The following is an 18,405-nucleotide window of genomic DNA, read 5'->3' as shown; positions in this document are numbered from 1 at the left end:
ATGTTCTATGGAAGGGAATTACTATGATCAGTTCTGTTTCAAAAAAACTGAGGTTTTAGAAACATTAAACTCTGCTCTTCTCACCTGCCAAACCATGGTTATTCTGATAAGTTAGTAATCAGACAATACTACCAAAAATTCAGGGACTCATGCCCAAACAATGCTTAGAGCACAGGCATTCTCATATATGCACTGCAAGACAGTCATTATTACTGCCCACGTGGGACTCCCACTCCACCAGATCTCATGGTGTTAGCTCTGGAAACACGTTCCATCAAAAAATGACTTTTCAAAAGTCCTGTCTTTAAAAAAAAAAAAAAAGACCTAGGAGTAATTTAAAAAATTGAAAACTTTACCTCTAGAGAAAAAAATATAGTAACTTACCTAGGATCAAGGTAGGCCAATTAGCTATTCTTGCTTTTAAGCCTTGGTGAAATATCTCATGAAGAAACATGATTGTTTCACTGAAAAACAAGTATTTAAACAAAGAAAAAGACAATTGTGGTTTTATTTTCTGATTATCAATTCACAGAGAAACATCTCTTTCTGGTTATTAGTATATTTTGCACTTGCTAGAAGATCATTATTATTATGGAAGTAAATGCTTCCTTTTATTGCACTGTTTAAAATTCTTACTGTAGTATGCCGACAAAATATATAATAATTGGTGTAGAAAGCATATTTTGTTTAATTCTTTTAAACAAAAGCATCTATTAAATACCATGTTCCAGTTTAATAAATAGGTTTTCCAAAAATATCTCTGACAATGCATTGAGTAGTTTATGAGATCAATAAGATGCAGGAAACCTCGAGCCAGTGGTAGTCATCTACATTCTCAGCTCCTGCTGTTTAAGATTTGAAGCTTACAACTTTTCTATAACATGAACCTTAAAATTGTACTTCAGCTCATGAGGTCAACAGCAGTAAGGGACATCCCAGTTGTAAGAGAAATCATAAAGAGTACAGTGGTCATTAATGAACTATGAAAGGGAAGCCTGTTTCGTAACTAAAGAAACATGTTCTATAAACAGGGTTGGTATTGGGACCAGCCCTGTTCAACACTTTTGTTGATGGCACGGACAGTGGGATTGAGTGCACCCGCAGCAAGATCCCCGACAACACCAAGCTGTGTGGTGCAGTCAACACACAGGAGGGGAGGGATGCCATCCAGAGGGACCTTGACAGGCTGGAGACGTGAGCCCGTGAGAACCTCATGAAGTTCAACAAGGCCAAGCGCAAGGTCCTGCACATGGGTCAGGACAATCTCAAGCACAAATACAAGCTGGGTAGAGAATGGATCGAGAGCAGCCCTGAGGAGAACTTGGGAGTGCTGGTGGATGAGAAGCTCAACATGAGCCAGTAATATGTGCTTGCAGCCCAAAAGGCCAACTGCATCCTGGGCTGCATCAAAAGAAGCATGGCCAGCAGGTCGAGGGAAGTGATTCTACCCTTCTACTCTGTTCTGGTCAGACCCACTGCAGTACTGCGTCCAGCTGTGGAGCCCCTCAACATAAGATGGACGTGGACCTGTTTAAGCGAGTCCAGAGGAGGGCCACAAAGATGACAGAGGGCTGGAGCACATCTCCTATAAGGACAGTCTGAGAGAGTTGGGGCTGTTCAGCCTGGAGAAGAGAACACTCTGGGGAGACCTTACAGCAGCCTTTCAGTACCTAAAGTGTGCCTACAGGAAAGACAGGGAGAGACTCTTCAGCAGGACCTGTTGTGATAGGATGAGAGGTAATGGTTTTAAAATAGAAGGAGGTAGATTCAGACTGGACATAAGGAAAAAAATATTTATACTGAGGGTGGTGGAACACTGGCACAGGTTGCCCAGAAAGGTGGTGGATGCCTCATCCCTGGAAACATTCAAGACCGGGTTGGACGGGGCTCTGGTTGGAGATGTCCCAGCTCCTTGCAGGGGGGCTGGACTAGATGACCTTTAGAGGTCCCCCCCAACCCTAACTATTCTATGATTCTGTGTTATATTTCTTAGAAGTTTGGGGCAGACTTGGATGCAATCCCAATCCTGTATCAAATCTTAGATGCCTGCTGGCTTATTTGTACATACTCAATATTATAGTACTTGGATGCTTAATGCAAAGAACAATTCTTTTTTTCTAGGATATGAAAAGACAGGCGAGAGGGAAGGAGGCTCCTTAGGCAGAACAGCAGAAAACAGAAGACTTGACATACTCATCCTCAGGGTCTTATCTGGATCAGATGAGGCCACTAAGTCCAATTTTGCTCTCTTAAGAGAAAAGGAAACAGGAAAAGTGACAGGAAATTATGAGAACTGCCCCAAGAGGCAGGATTTGTCCTTTCCTTCCTCTAGCAAAGGAAGAAATAGAATGTAAGGAGGTGAAGAGGTCTAGCTGGTTTCAAACAACATCACTGACAGCATCTTGCCTTTTCCTCCTGGACATATGGTCTACCTCAGTGACACGACTGACATCAGACCAAAAAACAAGTGCCAGACCTCACTACTGTAAACTGAAGCACAACGGGAAGAAGTGGTCAGTGGAACTCCCAAGAAGAAAACAAAAAACCCCATACCTGTTGAGGAAAATGCTACTAACATCATCGTGACTGATAGGTGGCTTCTTTGAACTTGCAGCCATCCTTAAGGGCCGCAGAAAACAGTTCACAAGAACATAAAGTTGATGCACATATTCAGATTCAGCCTCCACCATGTTAAAAACTATCTGATTCCTTTTTCTCATACTTTCTGCATGGGGAGAACAAATATAATCTTGGACAATAGTCTTCCATTTTCTTCTACACAACCAGCCCCGCATAAAGCTCTGGACCTAAAAATGGACCAAGCAAAAAGGAAGAACGAGAAAAAACATTACACAACTTATCACAAGCTCTTCATTGTAGAAATAACCCTCTAAATATAATTTCTGTTTGTTAATTAAATCACTTGGTGATATCTGTTGCCAGAAAACAGACTGAAAGGATATCACACAGATATCAAGGTACTTTTTACTGCAAGCTATATACTCTTGTATATACTTTTACATGCTTGTATATACTCTTCCTATCAGCACAATTGTGTTACACACTGTGCAGATTTTTTAACTTCTTTTACCTTCCCTTACACATTTCTCTTATTTCCCTAAAAGTAGGGAAATTGTGCAATGCTTCCAGATAAGACATTTCAAGACAGGCTCAGTATCGCTAGTGACATAATTCTGAAATAGTAGTTAAACTCAGTTTGCTTTCTGTTTTGAATAAATACCACTTAGCATGTGTATTTAAAGCTAAAGTATATAATATAAGATATTTAAAGTATCAGACACTTAGGCCAGCAATACTATTACCTACAAAAGGCAGATTTTTGGCATTCTTAAAAAGTATCTCTATGCCCTGGAAAAATCTACTTAAGCATAATAGCCATTGAAGTTACAAGTGGATTAAAGATTACAGAAAAGGTCTACATCCGGTCACATAAAATTTTGGTATGTCTTTGCCCTGATCTCAATGTGAAGATCATTCATATTGAAAGAGAAATGCAAAATCTCACTGGTAGCTGTTTACTCTGAATAAATAACTTTTTAACTCGGCTCAATTGTCAAAACAATCCAGATGTAGAATGCAGTGAGTTATACACAGAATTAGAGCTCTCCTTCTACTAAAAGAGACATTTCCAACTTCTATTACAATGTTTAATCTACATGAAAAGGAAAATTCACACAAGGGTACCAGCTCAGTGTTGATCCTGACTCAGACTGTGTGACCCAGAAAAAGTCAGACACTGAGTCCACATACCATAAAGGGTATTATGCAATTTAAGAGACTGAACACAGTGATGATAAGGGTGACACATACAGATATCTTCAAGCATGAATTCCATTCATGCTCGTGCATTAGGATTTGTGGGAGTCAGCAACAGGCACAGCTCTGGAGGCTGGTTACGCTCAGTCTTAACCAACATTTCCAAAAGCTGCCCATGTAAATGCCATACAGCTTGGAGCAATTCTGTCCCTGTTATTAAAAATACTGGCCATAGTATCGTAGAACAATCACCATCAAACAGACTGGCTGACAATCTAAACCAAGACTGCTCTCTGCATTTTCAGTATTTGTATTCAAGCTGCAGTGACAAAAGATAAGTCATACTCTTATATCCTTATAGGCATTTTTATAAAAAAAAAAAAGGAGTATAAAATCACTATACACTTGATTCCCACAGGATACAGGCCATTACTTAAGTTCAATTTTTACAAGCAGTTGAATGCAATGTGCAAGCTTCTTTAAGAAACGGAATATATACCTTGCAAGTAAAAATGAATACTTAAGTAACAAACACACCAAACACTTGAGGCTGATGTAATTTAAGAGGTCTAAGGGCAAAAGGAATCTTGATATTTGAGAGTACTTAAAGAAATAATAATTGAAGACAAAACTAGACAGACTAAAACACACAAGCACAACCCTCCCCCGCCCCTATCCCACTCTCGTCTCAAGTACAGAAGACTGCATATTTACCTTTTTAATTTTTTTAATATCTGGATCCTCATCTTCCTGGCTGCCTTGATAAGGTCGCATTCTTTCTTTTGTTTTATTGAGAGCTATAATCTGACAAAACCAATCATTCATTAAATGCTTTTTCAAGTTAATGAAATTCTTAGTTACAGAACAAACAGAATAGTATTTTCCCCCTCATCAAGACTGTTAGAGCTGCACGAATGATAAGCACATATTTAGTCAAAAGAACATAAACTGAAAACCAGCATGGCTCTTGATCCAGGTGGAGGAAGGACCGGAAGAGAGATGGCTCTCCTCTCAAAAACAAGCGTGCCTTTCAGACCTTATCAGCTCAGGACTGCAACAAAATTTTTAACAATCAATGAAACAGAGCAGTTTGGAATAGTCCACAATACTGTCACAACCTAAGACAATGTGTTGAGGATCAAGCTCCTCATATGAAGACAGGAAGGAAATAATGCAATCCCATACTGCAAAGCAATGTGTCATCTTAAAGTCTCTGAGAAAGGAGTAATCCAATGAGTTTCACAGTCCTCAATACTTCCAAGAAAAACAGGTAGTCAAGGGCTCATAGCGGGACTACTACATAGTAACTGCACTGGCTTGTGTTATTTTCACAAATATTACAGAAATATTGAAAATTATTGCAAAGCATGCACATACTACAATTGGCACATACCTCAGATTTAAGTCTCTCAATTTCTGTGTCTTGATCTTCAAGCTGATGTCGAAGTTGATTGGCTGCAATCTTTTCAGTCTCTACAATCTGGACAAGATGAATGTACTTCTGCATTAACACCTCCCTTTCAATCAGAATATCTGAATAACTAAAAGACAAAACAATTAAGTCAGTAAAAATAGCCAAATAGTGCCTTCCAATTGTGCTTGTTGCTGACCTTGATTCAGCAAAATCTACAGAGACATACTGCCTCTTTATCTAGGTTTCAGGAAGCTTGTTCCTCTGAGAGTTAAATAATTCTACATGATAAAGACCAAACTACACAAAACCTGGCAGAATGAAGCCCTAAATCTCTGACAGGGGATCTCTTGCTATTTTATGATCTATCATTGAAAATGTTGACAATTGTAACTTTTTCCACTGTCAATTTAGCACAGGATTTGACAGAAGGAATTTTTTGATTGCACATCTTTCCTTTTATATTTCTTTCTACTTGTTACAGCACTCATAAAAAAAAATGAACATTTGCTATTAAACACGGTGAGGTTTTTAAAATTCTAATAATGTGCATCCTCTACCGTTAATCTTTTTTTTGTATATATTTACTGCCACTGCAGTGAGTACTACTGCAGTTGTATACTGGAGGGGGACAATATTGAGTACAGCTGTTAAATTCAACACCTAATCTGGAAAGCAAGCTTAGATTTAAAATAATTAGAATGAGTTCCCACAGGTATCATAAAGTAAAAAGTTTTTTCTCCTTGAATAGTTTATAAAAAGAATAAGAAGTGAATTTAATTCTACTGCATTTATTGTTATATTTTAACTACACCAATAGTGTACAATCAATGGCAAAAAAAAAAAAAAACAAAACCAAACTCTAGGCATCTCCCAACAAGTAAAATATAAGCAAAAAAATCTGTCATCAAGCAAGCCATATATCTTAAATGTGGAAAAAAAACAGTAATAAAGTACAAGATTTAGTTCTTTAAAATTGTCCAATAATATTCCTTTTATTTTGCGAAAATTCTGTGGTTTTTTTTTTCAGAAACCATAGTTCTTAATCTCTTTGCACCCTAAAAGGCATTTGCACATGATAAAAAGCGCCTGAGTTAGAAACACAGTTAGCACTTGTTCTTTTACAATGATGAGACATTAGGAAGATGAAAACGTATATAAGAAAATGCATTCCTTAGTGCCTGCAGCATCACCTTGATTTACATTTAATATTATGTAGTCTTTTCTACCTAAAATCAGATCCAGCTATATGACAAGACCTTTCTTCTATTTATCCTTTTCAAAAATTTCTCAAACTTTCACTACCAAATGTTTCCAAAACAGAATTTGACAGATTTGGCTTTGCATTTATTCAAGATAGAGGAAAACAGTAGGATACAGAATCACAAAGGCTGAAGAGCAGCTGCAGTCAGAGCTCATGTAAGATTCAGAATACCATTAAATATGATGTTTTTCTTCCAGTTCTTTTTATTTTTATTTTCTTCCTTTAGGGGAAGAAACTTCATCTAGATTTTTCAGCTTCTTTAAATGCATTAAGCCAGACTTACACAGTCCTGCTTTACCAGGGAACAAGAACTTTGCTATAAAAGAAAGAAAAGTTTTTGTTGTTTTGAGATGTACTTAGTGTATTCTGCCTAGTTAGTGGCTTTGGCTGTCTAAAATGTCAGTCTCAGCCTGGAAACCAAACAACATTTCCTTCACTTCCATAATTAGCAGTATGAAGAGGAGTTAATTAGAAAAAGCCTATATACACCTACAGTAACTTAGAATAGGCTATCCATTTTCCTTCTCAAAACACCTACTTGCTCTGGGAAAGGAAAGTCAGAGGATTTTGGAACAAACTTCATGTACTTCTAACAACTCTTTTCATTCATCTCTGTGTGTATGGTTAAAGATCATAATGCCTGAAGTGCTAACCTGTATATCTAGCATAATGCCAGGAGCCTTCCAAAAGCATGAGGTTTCAATATTGAATTGATTACCCATGTATACAAAATCCTCTGTTAAAGAAAATGGTGCCAAAGTGTTCAAATGCCAAAGGAAGATGAAAAATTCATAAAACAACTTGTAAGCAGCCAGTCTAGATCTAGTTCTCTGGCTTGGATAATGTTTAATAGAAAGAAGCAATTGCTGCGAACCACAGCTTTCTATGAATTGGTATTAACATTTTATTGAGACAAGTAAATAAATTTAGAGTCACAGAATCACGGAATCATAGAATGGTCAGAGTTGGAAGGGACCTTCAAAGGGCATCTAGTCCAACCCCCCTGCAAGGAGCAGGGACATCTCCAACCAGATCAGGTTGCTCAGAGTTTCATCCAGCCTGGCCTTGAATGTTTCCAGGGATGGGGAATCCACCACCTTTCTGGGCAAACTGTGCCAGTGTTCTACAACTTGCACTGTAAAACATTTTTTCCCAATATCCAATCTAAATCTACCTCCCTTTATTTTAAAAACATTACCCCTCATCCTATCACAACAGGCCCCACTAAACAGCCTCTCCCCATCTTTCTTGCAGGCCCCCTTGAGGGACTGGAAGGCCACTATAAGGTCTCCCCCAGAGCCTCCTCTTCTCCAAGCTGAACAGCCCCAACTCTCTCAGCCTGTCCTCATAGGAAAGGTGCTCCAGCCCTCTCATCATCTTTGTGGCCCTCCTCTGGACCTTCTCCAGCTGGTCCATGTCCTTCTTATGTTGGGGGCTCCAGAACTGGACACAGTACTCCAGGTGGGGTCTCACCAGGGCAGAGTAGAGGGGCAGAATCACCTCCCTCGACCTGCTGGCCACGCTGCTCTTGATGCAGCCCAGGATGCGGTTGGCCTTCTGGGCTGCAAGGGTGCATTGCTGGCTCATGTTGAGCTTCTCATCCATCAGCACTCCCAAGTCCTTCTCCTCAGGGCTGCTCTTGATCCATTCTCCACCCATCCTGTATTTGTGCCTGGGATTGCCATGACCCAGGTGCAGGACCTTGCACTTGGCCTGGTTGAACTTGATGAGGTTGGCACGGGCCCACCTCTCCAGCCTGTCAAGGTCCCTCTGGATGGCATCCCTCCCTTCCAGCGTGTTGATGGCAGTCATTGGCGAACTTGCTGAGGGTGCACTCTATCCATGTCGCCGACAAAGGTGTTGAACAGGGCCGGGCCCAACACGGACCCCTGAGGGACGCCACTCGTGACTGGTCTCCACTCGGACATTGAGCCATTGACCACCACTCTCTGAGTGGCCATCCGGCCAACTCCTTATCCACCGAGTGGTCCGTCCATCAGACCCATGTCTCTCTAGTTTAGAGAGAAGGATGTCGTGCGGGACAGTGTCAAAAGCTTTGCACAAGTCCAGGTAGATGATATCCATTGCTTGTCCCTTGTCCACCAATGCTGTCACCCCATCATAGAAGGCCACCACATTGGTCAGCCATGTTAGCTGTCACCAACCACCTCCTTGCTCTCCATGTGCCTTAGCATGGTTTCCAGGACCATGCTCCATGACTTTGCTAGGCACAGAGGTGAGGCTGACTGGCCTGTAGTTGCCTGGGTCCTCCTTGATCCCCTTTTTAAAAATTGGGGTTATGTTCCTTCTCTTCCAGTCTCGCCAGGCCGCCACGACTTCTCAAATACAATGGCCACTCGCACAGCCTCTTTGTAGTCCTCCCAGACTACCTGTCTCCACTTCCACCCTCTATAGGCTTTCCTCTTCACTGTCAGTTGGTCCAGGAGCTCCTTGCTCATCTACACAGGCCTCCTGGCCTTTTTGCCTGACTTGTTCTTCATCGGGATGCACCTCTGCTGAGCTTAGAGGAGGTGCTCCTTGAATGTGGACCGACTTTCCTGGGCCCCTCTTCCCTGCAGGGCCGCCGCCCATGGCATTTTGCCCATCAGGTCCCTGAAGAGGCCGAAGTCCGCCCTCTTGAAGTCTAGGGCTGAGAGCTTGCCGTGTAGTTTCCCTGCTGTCCCATGGATCTTGAACTCCACCGTGTCGTGGTTGCTGCAGCCAAGGCTGTCCTTCAGTTTCACATCCCCCACCAGTCCCTCCCTGTTGGTGACCACAAGGTCGAGCATGGCACCCCTCCTTGTCGGCTCCTCTATCGTCTGCAGGAGGAAGTTATCGTCCATGCATTCCAGGAACCTCCTGGACTGCCTGTGCCCTGCCATGTTGTCTCTCCAACAGATGTCAGGGTGGTTGAAGTCCCCCATGAGGACCAAGGCCTGTGACTGTGAGGCTGCTCCTACCTGCCTATAGAGCGCTTCGTCTGCTCTGTCCTCCTGGCCAGGCAGCCTGTAACAGACCCCCACTGTAACGTCCCCTGTCCATCCCCGTCCTCTAATCTTGACCCATAAGCTCTCTGTCAGCTCCTCCTCCATCCCCAGGCAGAGCTCCACACACTCCAGCCGGTTGCTGACGTAGAGAGTGACACCCCCTCCTCATCTCCCCTTCCTGTCCTTTTTAAAAAGCCTATACTGTTGATGCTCCAGTCGTATGAGTCGTCCCACCACGTCTCCGTGATGCCAACGAGGTCGTAGCCCTGCTCGTGTGCACGCATCTCCAGCTCTTCCTGTTTATTCCCCATGCTGCGTGCATTGGTATAGAGACACTTCAGCTGGGCCCCGAGCAAAGCCAACTTGCTGGCTGGAGTTCTTCTGGACCACAGTTTAAGTGCATTTCCACATACCTGAGATCCTTCCTCAGCTTCTGGACCCTCAGTGCTGGCACTGGCGCCATGCTGACAGCAGTGGGTTGAACTGTGCTCCCCTTCCCCTGGCAACACCAGTTTAAAGCCCTCCGGATGAGTCTGGCAAGCCTTTGTCCAAGCACACTCTTCCCCTTCTCAGTTAGGTGCACGCCCCTAGCAGCCCGGGCTTCTCAAAGCACGCCCCGTGGTCAAGATACCCAAAACCCTGGCTGTAGCACCACTCCCTGAGCCACGAGTTAACCTGCCAGATATGTCCCGTCCTGAGAGGACTGACGAGAAAACCACCTGTGCCCCAGAGTCTTTTACTGTTGTACCCAGGGCCCTGAAATCCCTTTTGATGTTTCTCAGGCTGCTGCCGGCTGTGCCGCTGGCCCCCACATGAAACACCAGCAGTGGATAATAGTCTGTGGGCCGTATGAGGCTAGGTATTCTCTCTGCGACATCCCTGATACGAGCCCCCGGGAGACAGCATACCTCCCGAGAGAGCGCATCAGGGCGGCAGATGGGTGCCTCTGTACCTCTCAGGAGGGAGTCACCCACTACTACCACTCGCCTCTTTTTCTTGGTAGCACTAGGTAACACGTGAGCTGGTCGGGCTACCTTGCACGGCTCCAGTGCCTCCCCCAAAGTGCTGGGTCTTACTTCTTCAGTCTGCAGAGCTGCAAAGTGCTTCTGCAGGGTCACCTCAGAGTTCTGAGGAAGCTGCTGCTTCCTCCTGCTGCGCCTTGCCCTTGCAACTTTATAATAGTATACAATAGCAATTTTTTATAATAGTATGTAGTAAAACTCAAAGACAGAGCATCCTGAAGGCTACTTCCTACTATAATCTGCAGAGAAAGGACTCAAATCAGATCCTTTAAGGACCTTAAGCGCTGATTGACCAGTACCTACCATGTGGAGACAGGAAGAAATGAAGAAAGTACTGAGAAAAATGATGCATCATTTAGACCCAATAAGAGGTGACATGCTCAGAAAAGGTAAGAAAATTGGAGAAAGTTTAACAACTGCCTCATTTTTAGGGACTACTTGTTGTGGCAGAAGACCAAGATAAAGGCTCCAGGAGTGCTACCAGCAGATATAGTTGATTTTTGTACTGAATTCAGACCAGAGTTATAGTGCATTGCATCTCTCTACACTAATCATTCTAAAGCTGCTCAGGCAGCTGAAAGCACCAGGCACTGGACGTGGCCAGAACTATTTATGGTGACACCAAGTCACTCTTTTTAAACACACAATGCACTACCTTATCAGCTCTTTAAAAAAAACAGGCAATATAGCTCTGGGTATCTGGAATGCAAAAGAAATTGCCTGTATCTGCCCATATGAACCATCTTCAAGCAGCTATAAAACTCCTTAACAGAGGAGGAGTAGCCTGCAGAAACATTTCAGTAGCCACACTAGTGATGGGCGGGGGGGGGGCGCTACGGTGGCACCTTCTGCCAGAGGCTGCTAGAGGTTTCCCCTTTGTCCCGTGAACTTGGCTGGGTCTCAGGGCCGAGCCAATTGGTAGCAGAATGTTCAGTGATGACGCCTCTGAGATAACGTATTTAAAAAGAGGAAAAATTAAAACAAAAAGGAAGAAGATGTGAAGAAGCAGAAGGGTGGTCAGAGATGGGGAGGCGCGAGCCTTGTGGGCCTTGCGGCCCCCAGCCTCTGGCCTCCTGCCGGGCAGCTGTCTGGACCTCAGTCAGCCCGGCCTGGCTGCAAGAAGTGGAGAGGAGCTGTGAAGGGAACCGGAGAGGCGTCTGCCTGCAGATTGTGAAGAATTTCTTGTGAGAGGAGCGGCTGCAGGCGCCGAGAGGAGTGAAGCAGGAGGGGGAGCAGCAATGGTGCTGCGGGCAGAGATTCCCCTGCAGCCCGTGGTGCAGCCCCTGGTGAGGCCGGCTGTGCCCCTGCAGCCCACGGAGGCCCCCGCAGGAGCAGAGGGCCCGCGCTGGGGCAGCCTGTTGCGGAGGGACTGCACCCTGTGGAAAAAGGGTCCACGCTGGGGCAGTTGGTGAAGGACTGTACCCGTGGGAGGGACCGGAGCAGGGGAAGAATGTGAGGAGTTCTTCCTCTGCGGAGGAAGGAGCAGTGGAAAGCAACATGTGATGAATTGACCATAACACCCATTCCCCATTCCCCCCTGTGCCACTTGGGAGGGAAAAGAGGTAGAGATAAGTTAGCTTAAAGTCAAGCCCAGGAAGAGGGAGGGGTGAGGGGAAGTTACTTTGTTCTCTTTCTCATTATCCTGCTTTGGTTTTTGTAATAAGTAAATAGTTTTCCCCAAGTCAAGTCTGTTTTGCCCATAAAGGTAGCTTGAATGATCTCTCCCTGTCCTTATCTCAAACCTGGAGCCTTTTTGTTATATTCTATTGTTTGTTTTATTATCTCTCCCCCATTCCCTCGGTGAGTGGGGGAAGTGAGTGAGAGACTGTGTGGCGTGGTCCCCAGTGGGGCTAAACTACAACAGCTATCTGAAGTGCTGTATGCCAAGACCAACTAGCTCCTCTGAGGGAGTTAAGGAGCTCTTTGCAGGAGCACTGAGATATCTGCTCCAGGGACACAGCTCTTCTAGGAGATAAAACAGATTTCTACGAAGTTCTGTGCAAGGAGCTCAGGAGGTATGGTCACTTCTAGTAAGCAATGTTAGTGTGTGTGATAAAAGGCTGATCTTAACCAACACAGGGGAGCACAGAGGAATGATGGTAGCTGCTGTAACCCAAATAACCTAATCCAGAGAAACTATGCCTCCTATCTGGTTGGTTGCTGCCAAGGCTGTCACAAGACCAGCCCATGAAAGGCCCATCTCCACAAACAGGAAGGGCCACAATGGGGAACCCCAATAACTTGGCCAGAGAAACAAGCCCCCTACCCCAGGGCTATGACAGGAGAGACACCAGCCTTCCAGGCAGCTCTGACCTACACCACATCCCACCCATGCACTTCCATCTCCCTCGTGCAGTGAACCCAGGTGTGCTGCGTGGATGTGCAGTGAACAGACCTGGAGGAATGAGACAGATCAAAACTAAGCTGGCAAAAAATAAACAAAACATAACTCCTTTTAGTGCAAATCAGTTTCCCAATTAAGTTCACACTCGTGCCTGCATGACAAAAGCATTGGAAAAGGCGTGGGAATGAATGGCGTCTTATGAGAAAGCTGTGTCCCTCAGCAGCAACGTGGGTTCATGCAGGACTAAAGCATACAAGAAACGACAGCCTGAAGCACTTAATTTAAGACTTTCCAACAAGCTAAAGCAGAAAAGGCCAAGAAATTTGGTGAATACTACATCTATATAAAAAAGAAAGCATAAAAGTTTTTGAGTTAAATGCAAAAAAAATTAAAACCATAGAAGAATTTTTAAGACAGGGTGAAAAGTTCACCTCAGTATATTGAGGGCAAAATAGATTTTTTTCATAACCGAACAAAGCCCAAAATAGAACTTCCACATACAGTCACTGATGGAGGACTTATGATTTGCCAAGAATAAATCCCTCCAGCCCAGAAATGGAACTCAGAAGATGCAAACCTTACTCTGCCACCTGGGATTACTGAGAGCTCGAAACACTGAGAATTCAAATAAAATGGAAAGAGATGAAAAGTTCATAAGCATGTGGAATCACAATGGAGTCCAACTAAAATATACTGAATTGCATCTCCCACTGCAAGCTCACAAGGCAAACAGTTTCTCTCAAATGAGGAGAGGGCACTATGAATGGGACCACAAGCAATGCAGCATCTAGCCACAGTGTGCAAGAGCCTGTTGGTTCTCAAAGAGTGTGCAGGGTACTCCCCAAACGATAAGCAGTAGCATCTCATCCACAGTGAAATCTTCCAAGAAAAGCAAAAAATCCTTTAATTATGAATTTGTATCCAAATAAAATACCTGTTTATCCAGACTGGGACATGGGGTGCAGTGAGATCATAAATGTTATTTTTTCAACAGTCTGTTTATAACTTGCAAAATAAATAAAACATGGAAGAGATTTTGAGGGCTGCAAACATGTATTTGGCAAAAAGTCATGAAAAGCAATCCAAAATTAGATTTTTGTATACGTCAATGTAAGAAAAGAAAAAAAAAAAGAAGGAAAAAAGAAAAATATCCTCAACTACTTTTCAGCTAAAACATGTATTACCGTAGCTACTCATGAGTATGAGACCCTCCAGAAAGCAATTAAATATTTCTATTTCACAAATGCCAACATATTCACACAGAACAAGATGTTCCCAGGCCTATTTTCAATTTAAAGGTAGGGAGAACGTACTCAATACCTTTTAGAATTTTTACTTAAGAAACACAAAGTATCTTCAAAGGGCTACACAAAATGTCATTTAACAATTCATAACAAGAACTTGAGAGAAGGGTCAGAAACGTCTTAGGCTAGCCTCAAATGAATACTGATACAGAAGAAGTTGCTAAAGGTTGTCCAATTTGTGTCAAATAAAAAAGAGTAAACCACAATGCAGGCAAAACTTAATCCCTGAAGCAAATCTGTTTTATTTTGTTTAATTAAGTTAGCAAGAAAAATCTTACGCAACAGCTTAAAACCACTTCTTTGTTAGATACCCTTTTTTTAAAAGACCCAGTGGTTAAGTAACTAATTGTGCAACTCCAAGTTGTTCTGCTAGACGTGATATAAAGCAAATAAAAGCAGTTTCTACTGAAGTGGAAAAGCATCAGAACAATGAGGTAACCACAGTAGTGTACAACATTGTATGTTGTATAACTAAATTTCAGAATTATTTTTTGTCACTTGTTGATATTTTGTACAAGAAAAGGACACTAGAACAAGAAAAGTCATGCTCAAGTCCCTGTAAAATTTTGTCAAGAAATTCAGAGATCTATGCAGAGAAGTAGAATAAGAAAATCTCTCAAATGACATAGGACCATGAGAATATCCTTCACAGTGGTGTCCACAGTGATATTATTAGGACTGTCATTTCAGATAGGCAAAAGTAAAGTGGAAAGAAAGTGTTCTGGTTTTGTTAGTGAGGGGGGGCCTAAGGTGGTAGGTTCTGTAGGAAACTGCTAGAAGTCGCTCCCCTTTGTTCAGGGGACTCGGCTGGGCCTAGGGCGGACCCGCTGCTGGCCAAGGCCGAGCCGATTGGTAGCAGAATGTCCCGTGATAACGCCTCTGCGATAATGTATTTAAGTAGGGGAAAACAGGAAAAAAAAAGAGAGAGGTGAAGCAGCTGAGCGGGGGCAGAGAGGAGGAAGCGCGAGCCTCATGGGCCTTGCAGGCCTCACCCTCTGGCCTCCCGCCGGGCAGCCGACTGGGCCCAACTCGGCTCGGCCCGGCTGCAAGAAGTGGAGAGGAGATGAGAAGTGATCAAGATGTAAAAACGATCCTGAGAGGCGTCTGCCAGCCTGTTGTGAGGAACGGCAGCAGACGCCAAGGTCAGTGAAGAAGGAGAGGGAGGAGTAATGCGGCTCCTGGCCAAGATTCCTCTGCAACTTGTGGTGATGACCATGGTGGAGCGGGTTGTCCCCCTGCAGCCCATGGAGGTCCACGGAGGGGCAGAGATCCACCTGCAGCCCGTGGAGGACCCCACGCCGGAGCAGGTGGAGACCTGAAGGAGGCTGTGGCCCGTGGAGGGCCCGCTGGGACAGCTGTTCTAGAGGGACTGCACGCCATGGAAGAGATGACCCACACCGGAGCAGTTCCACGAAGGACTGTGGCCCGTGGGAGGGACCCCACGCTGGAGCAGAGGAGGAATGTGAGGAGTTCTTCCCCTGACGATGATACAGCGGCATAAAACAACGCGTGATGAACTGACCACGACCCCCATTCCCTTTTCCCCCCCCCGTGCCGCTCAGGAGGGGAGGTAGTAGAGATAATGTTAAGCTTGGGAAGAGGGAGGGGTGGGGGAGGTTATCTTGTTCTCTGTCTCATTCTCCTGCTAATTTTAGAAATAAATGAATAGTTTTCCCCAAGTCGAGTCTGTTTTGCCCGTAACAGTAACTTTAAGGATTTCTCCCCGACCTTATCTCAAACCTTGAGCCATTTTTCTTATATCATCTCCTCCTATTCTTTCAGAGGGTCGAGGGAGTGAGAGAGAGAGACTGTGTAGTCTGGTCCCGATCGGGGCTGAACTACGACAGAAAGTCAAACAGCAAAAGGCACAGAGATATAAAGACAGATCTTGCTTACAGTATAGACTTATCTTCGGAAGGCTGCAGTGATTATTTCCTGGTGGAGTCAAAATTCAATCTCTCCCACCTTGAACCTCATGAGTAATTTTTTCTTAGCAAGTTTAAGTTGTTGAAATATTTTCAGCTGTCTGTTGTTTAACATTGGCTTAATTTTCTGTTAAGTTCTGACTTGAAAATTCATATGTGTTACATTTATGGACTGAACTACCCAGAGAGAAATTTTAACTCAGTATTATGAAGCTCTTCTTGCTTACATGCCTTTTACACCAGGCAATGGACAAGAAGAAAATTAACCTGAGAGCAGAGAACTGTAGGATCTTGCTTCCCCTGAATGCCCGTTACTACAAGAGAAAATGTCAGCCTCATTTCTTCACTTGCTTTCAGTCACATTCCACAACAGAAATTGACCCAGATTCAGGAACAAAGTGAAGAACTCTCTCTTCTCCTCTTCCCTCAGCAATACGGGACTGCCTGCTCATGGTCACGTCCTCCCGGGATGGACTGAGAGTTCAGAGCTTCACAAATCCTGAAACAATGCGATCACTGGGAGGGCTACCACGCAAAATGTGGTTCACTTAATACGACAGCTGACAGCCAAGCAGGAGCTTTTCAAGAAAGGAGGACACCCCGTTCACTTTGGTACCAACCCTAAGAAGAGGATGCAGATCTAAAGACTGGATAGCCAGGTGACACAAGATCTAGAGCTTCAGATCCTCATTTCACAAGTTCTAAATCAAAAACTACTAGCTGGTGGTGTTCATTTTTAGTTATAAAGCAAAATCACTTCTGTTTACATGGCTCACGTCCTAAGCAACTCAGAAACTGCCTGGTTCCTTATGCGTTACCATGGCACTGTAGATTAACTGAGGTGAGTGTCTACAAGAGGAGGCTGAGAAAGTGCATTTCAGCAAAGACACTTGCCTCTGCAACCAGTTTCCCAAACCTTCAGTTACATGATTTTCATTTCGATTATATGTAAATCTTACCCATTCGCCACACAGACCTTTTCTCAGGGAAAGATTACTGCATGGCTGGAAGTCTGACCATGTCCCTTTTCGCAAGATGGACTGTCGTTCAGGACTTCCATTTTGAGGATGAAATTTTATTTGTTGCACTTTATCACGGTAATGGTTTGACCTCCTGTTTCTTACATTTATTTCCATATAAGAGCTTTTTATTCATTTGGCAGATCACTTATTTCTTCATTCAGATAACATATCTTGCTTCTAACAGAGGACTAATCCTAAGGGCTGTTTCCAATAAAAGGATATTCTTCTTGAACTAATCTAAGTTGGAACTTGATTACTCATGAATGATAAAATACAGTGATATAAGCATAAATAATAAAGGCATTTTTCCTATAGCATACCGATGAATCACAAACAATACACATATAACGCACTGCAACATTTATTTCTGTTCAGAGAGTGAATTTAAATTTTCAAATTACTGTTAATTTATTTACAATAAAATGGAGCTGAGGATCAAAAATCAGATTTCATACCTAGCTTGGTGAATAGCTTCTACCCATTCGTCTCCATCAACTTCATCCTCACAACGGAGCTCCAGTGGCTTCTGCCCTTCATGGCCAAAAAGAACAGTAAAGTAATGCTGCAAATCAGAAGAAGAAAAAAAATGTTAAGAAACTCTTTTAAATAAAATAGATACTTAAGCTGAAAAAAAAAAACAAACCTGACTTTTTAAATACAGCCCAAGCATTGCCAGCTTAGGAAGATGTGTTTTAAGCTATTAGTCATGAAACATGGATTGAAGTTGAAACTGTATCCTTAACATATTCCCCTGTGTATCAAGGTAATAGCTTTCATGATACTCATCCTAAATTATTGTTCTTAAACTCCCACATACAAGACAACAGAATATAATTCCCTAAGCAGCTTCTACAGTTCAATACAATACTGTGACTGTAGTGGGGTGTCTGTAGTTTTTTCCCTTGTATTTTTTCACCTGAGATTTTTCTTCAATGCCAGCATGGGATACCAAATCTAGTACTGCCACCACTTCCTCACAAGAATGTAGAAACACAAGAAGTGTCATATTCTTTGGTGGCGTTTCTGACACGAAGGACTTTACCTATGTTCCATAGAACAAAGAATTTCAGGAAAGTTTTTGCTACCTTCAGAATGTAGTAATAATAGAGATATCTACCAGGGATGAGCGAACTCCCAGTCATCTACCTTGAAACTCATTTCACAAAGTTGGTCTTTTACAACCTTACCTTGCATAGCTTGCATACTAATTTATAGACAGGTAGTAAACAGAAATCTTCTAATTTAGATGAAAATATGTGAGAAAATACTCTATCTGAACACTAGCTGTTTGACAGGCAGAGGGACCAGTGACAGACCTGCCCATACATAAAACTATCTGGTTATTAGCT

General features: G+C 43.3%; 1 protein-coding gene across 4 annotated transcripts in view; it reads right to left on the bottom strand.

Moving 5' to 3' along the window:
* RASGRF2 (Ras protein specific guanine nucleotide releasing factor 2) overlaps positions 1 to 18,405 on the bottom strand; it is a 132,891-nt gene that overhangs the window by 73,320 nt on the left and 41,166 nt on the right. For all 4 annotated transcript variants that reach the window (XM_086770758.1, XM_086770760.1, XM_086770759.1 and 1 more), the window contains exons 2-6: positions 17,512 to 17,618; positions 5,171 to 5,318; positions 4,492 to 4,581; positions 2,554 to 2,807; positions 385 to 464 (exon numbers count right to left, since the gene is read on the bottom strand). In XM_086770758.1, coding sequence (XP_086626884.1) covers positions 385 to 464; positions 2,554 to 2,807; positions 4,492 to 4,581; positions 5,171 to 5,318; positions 17,512 to 17,618 — 679 coding nt within the window. The remainder of the gene's footprint in view (positions 1 to 384; positions 465 to 2,553; positions 2,808 to 4,491; positions 4,582 to 5,170; positions 5,319 to 17,511; positions 17,619 to 18,405) is intronic.

Source organism: Chlamydotis macqueenii, chromosome Z, assembly GCF_036417535.1.
Source record: "Chlamydotis macqueenii isolate bChlMac1 chromosome Z, bChlMac1.mat, whole genome shotgun sequence".
In the NCBI taxonomy this organism is placed as follows: Eukaryota; Metazoa; Chordata; class Aves; order Otidiformes; family Otididae; genus Chlamydotis; species Chlamydotis macqueenii.
This window is presented reverse-complemented; position numbering and strand designations above follow the sequence as displayed.